This window comes from Opisthorchis viverrini (assembly GCF_000715545.1).
Source record: "Opisthorchis viverrini unplaced genomic scaffold opera_v5_128, whole genome shotgun sequence".
In the NCBI taxonomy this organism is placed as follows: Eukaryota; Metazoa; Platyhelminthes; class Trematoda; order Opisthorchiida; family Opisthorchiidae; genus Opisthorchis; species Opisthorchis viverrini.
This window is the reverse complement of record NW_008751782.1, coordinates 1,159,426-1,162,516: the sequence shown is the minus strand read 5'-3', so window position 1 is coordinate 1,162,516 and position 3,091 is coordinate 1,159,426. Positions and strand designations below refer to the sequence as shown.

At 48.0% G+C, this 3,091-nt stretch overlaps 1 protein-coding gene across 1 annotated transcript in view; it reads left to right on the top strand.

Annotated features, from left to right (window-relative positions):
* The window catches only part of T265_06219 (hypothetical protein), a gene marked incomplete at both ends in the record, with an annotated part of 10,134 nt that extends 9,609 nt beyond the window's left edge, over positions 1-525 (top strand). The window contains one exon of the mRNA XM_009171427.1: positions 380-525. Within this exon, the coding sequence (XP_009169691.1) occupies positions 380-525 (146 nt within the window). The remainder of the gene's footprint in view (positions 1-379) is intronic.
* Positions 526-3,091: the final 2,566 nt, after the last annotated feature.

The window sequence follows — 3,091 nt, the reverse complement described above, 5'->3', positions numbered from 1 at the left end:
GTAGTGATCTGCGCTTTATCCTCAGGCTGGTAATTGTACCGCCTTATTTTTGTAACCCTACGGTATCTGCAGAGGAGAATCCGTTGAGGTTTGTTGAATATGTATCTTATTGTATTTGCAGTAGTACCGTGATTCCAGAAGTCGGAGTTCTGGGTCGTTTTCCTGGATTGGCACGCGTGACTCAAACTCAGAAAGCAGATAGCCGTAACAGTAGGTGCTCGGAATGACGTTCCTCCGGCGGTTGTTCACGCTCCTTCTAGAACCCACTTTAAAGCAGTTAGACATTTATTTATGGGAATCCTCGCGCTGGCAAGCATACTGCCCTGCGCTGAGAACATGAAGAGCAGTGCTACACCGCTTTTTCACTTGTGCCTTTCAGGTGAACGACAGCCACTGACATACAAGAACAAACCCGACCCGGGAAACTTGGGCAATAGCCTCGATCCTGTGTATCAATCCGTGAATCGTGAATCCGTAAAACTGAAAACCATTGCTGGCCATAAGTGGCTTTGGGTGATTGGATAATTGGCCGGAGTCACAACGAGCAAAAGTGGAGATGGAGATGGGATAATCCAAATTGGGAGCACGTGACAAGTTTTGTCTTAAAAATGTGGTTTAATCTGAAAGTAACCAGACTCACCGGTTGAAGTGTTGTAGGGAAGTCAGGTGCAGGGGATGGGTTGGATGGGGGCGACCTGAACTCCGTGTACGGATTCGAACTTGTGCGACAGGCAAGCCGAAATGGCTGCAGAAAAGCTAGGCTAGCCAACTCTGAGCGAAAATTTTTTGGGCACGGAAGAGCTTATCCCAGAGACGCGGCCGGATGAGAACTGCTCGAATTTGTGGCTACAGGGTTGAGTTGACGAGGGGTTGTGGTCGAGATTCTGGAGAAAATCTTTGCGGGAGTGCCATCTCATTGGGCACGACAGTGCCATGCCATCATCGCACTGAAATGCTTCGGTTTATGACAATCCCGTAACGGTCGTCAAGGGTCGGAGAAGGGTTACGCAGTTCTGTGGTGAGACGCCGGTTCTGGGTGAGATGGAGGTTGACACAGGGAGTCATGCATATGTAGGCTCACGGATAATTTCCCTTTTGTTAGAGGACCGTGTGAGTGTAGACCGGACACCAGCCAGTTTGAATGAAAAACATTTCTAAGGTAAGGGGCGTTTCGGCAACTGCGGTCGAGGATTGAAGTTTCAGAAGAGGGGCGAAGAGAAAGAAATTGAATTTAAGCAGTAGCGCGTGGTGGGTGTTAAGAGGCACGAGATACAAAGCGCCGATATAAAAAATCTAAAAAGGGATGACAGCAAGCTAAATGGACCCAAGAAAGGTGAATACGTTTGCTGATCTAGAAGCCAAGTACTAGCCGGGCCAGAGTAAGTGCCTAGTTTTAGGAAGGTGAAAACTTTGTCGTCGAGGTAGCTAGCAGGGGGCTAGCTGTTGGACTACTTAAAAACGGACGGTATTTTTTTGCTCACCAAAGCGTCATGACATCGGGTCCTTGTTGTACAGAAAGAGGGGTTAATGTCAGCACTGACAGTGGACAAGTGAAAAGCGGACAGGGAGCAGCTTCCCAGATAAGTGGTAAGAATCGCAGCTTAACCGAGGTCCACTACGTCAACCTAACAGGAAAGTAAGATTGAGGATCACCAGTCGCCGAGTCAATGCTGTCAACTCCAGAAAACGAATGGTGCATGGCAAAAAAACAGCTAGCTATGACTGCTTGTAAGGAGGAAGTAATAAGTTATTAGCATTTTTTGCATATGATCACTCTAGATGACAATTGGGAAGAACATGTATGCTATGTTTGAGTGATGAAGTGGAATAGGGGCGGTTTGACCCCACTAAGACGAAAGTGTCAACACCTTGCACGTCGACGTTAGCCGTGAGCCTGCCAGGTGCTCTCAGGCTACGCCATGCGTGAATGTTTTTTTGACATTCTTTTTTATTTTTTGGAACAAACGGGAGGACAGCTTTCGTCCGCTTGTATTTCTTGGTGTTGTGGGACAAGTGACAACCGGAACAAGGCCAATCCAGCTACAGACAAACAGCAACGCTGCTCTTTTTTGGTTTTCCTGAACTGAAGGCCAGGCTCAGAGCCACCGGCGATGGGCGATATACCCGTGCTACTAGAGGGGTGGCGAGTATACGAACGCACCATGGTGCGACGTAACAGGGCGGCCCTCCCTGCAGGGCGTACCCGTCCACCACACGAGGTTTTCATCCCTCGTGTATGCTACCAGATCTGCAAGGTGGAAAACCATCCAAGCAGTCATAAGTGCGGTTTGTGGATTAATAAATAACTCCAGCTACCAGATATTTCATCCGGTCGGGGGGGGGAAGTCAGACCAGTAAAACAGCTCAGTCATTTCGAACAAGCAAACAGCAAACAGCCACTGGAAGAGGCGGGTCGCGGAAGCAAATGAAACATAAACTACCTTTTGGGGAATGGGAGTGGAATGGAGATATTCAGAGCCTGTGTACTATGGCCAAACGAAAACGAAGCATTGGTGTGAACCACTCTGTCAAGTAGAGGTGCACCAGTGTCATGTGTATGTGTGAATGATTGGGCTGTGGGGCCAAACAAGTATTGCATTCATAGCGCATCTTCAGACCTACCATTTGTTATGTGTGCACTGTGCGTATTCGGGGGATGCAGAATGGTTCGGAACAGCGTGGAACTGAGGCTTTAATTTGGCTGAGGTTATTTAAATCCATCCAAATCAAAGCACTAGACAATAAATGGAGTTGACAGAGTTACTCAGGGATGGAACCAGGCTTGAAGAGCTAGGAATAATTGGGCTGGGTAAAAAAGCTTAAGGCAGGAGGAGGGATATCAACCAGGTCAGTGGAGACGGGTATGAGAGAGATAGAGTGGCAGGTTATAGATAAGAACACTTGGGAGGGTGGTTGTCGCGATTGCGGACTAATGCTGAGGGTTTCAGGCTGGTAAGTGTAAGTACTAGGACCTAATAACAGGACAGTCAGGGTGAGTGAGCTGATTAGAAAGGCTTAGGGCCTATTTCAAAAAAGTATCTAGTGTAAGCTGAGGCGCGAAAAGGCGCTCAGCTCCCTCGATAGAAAGGTA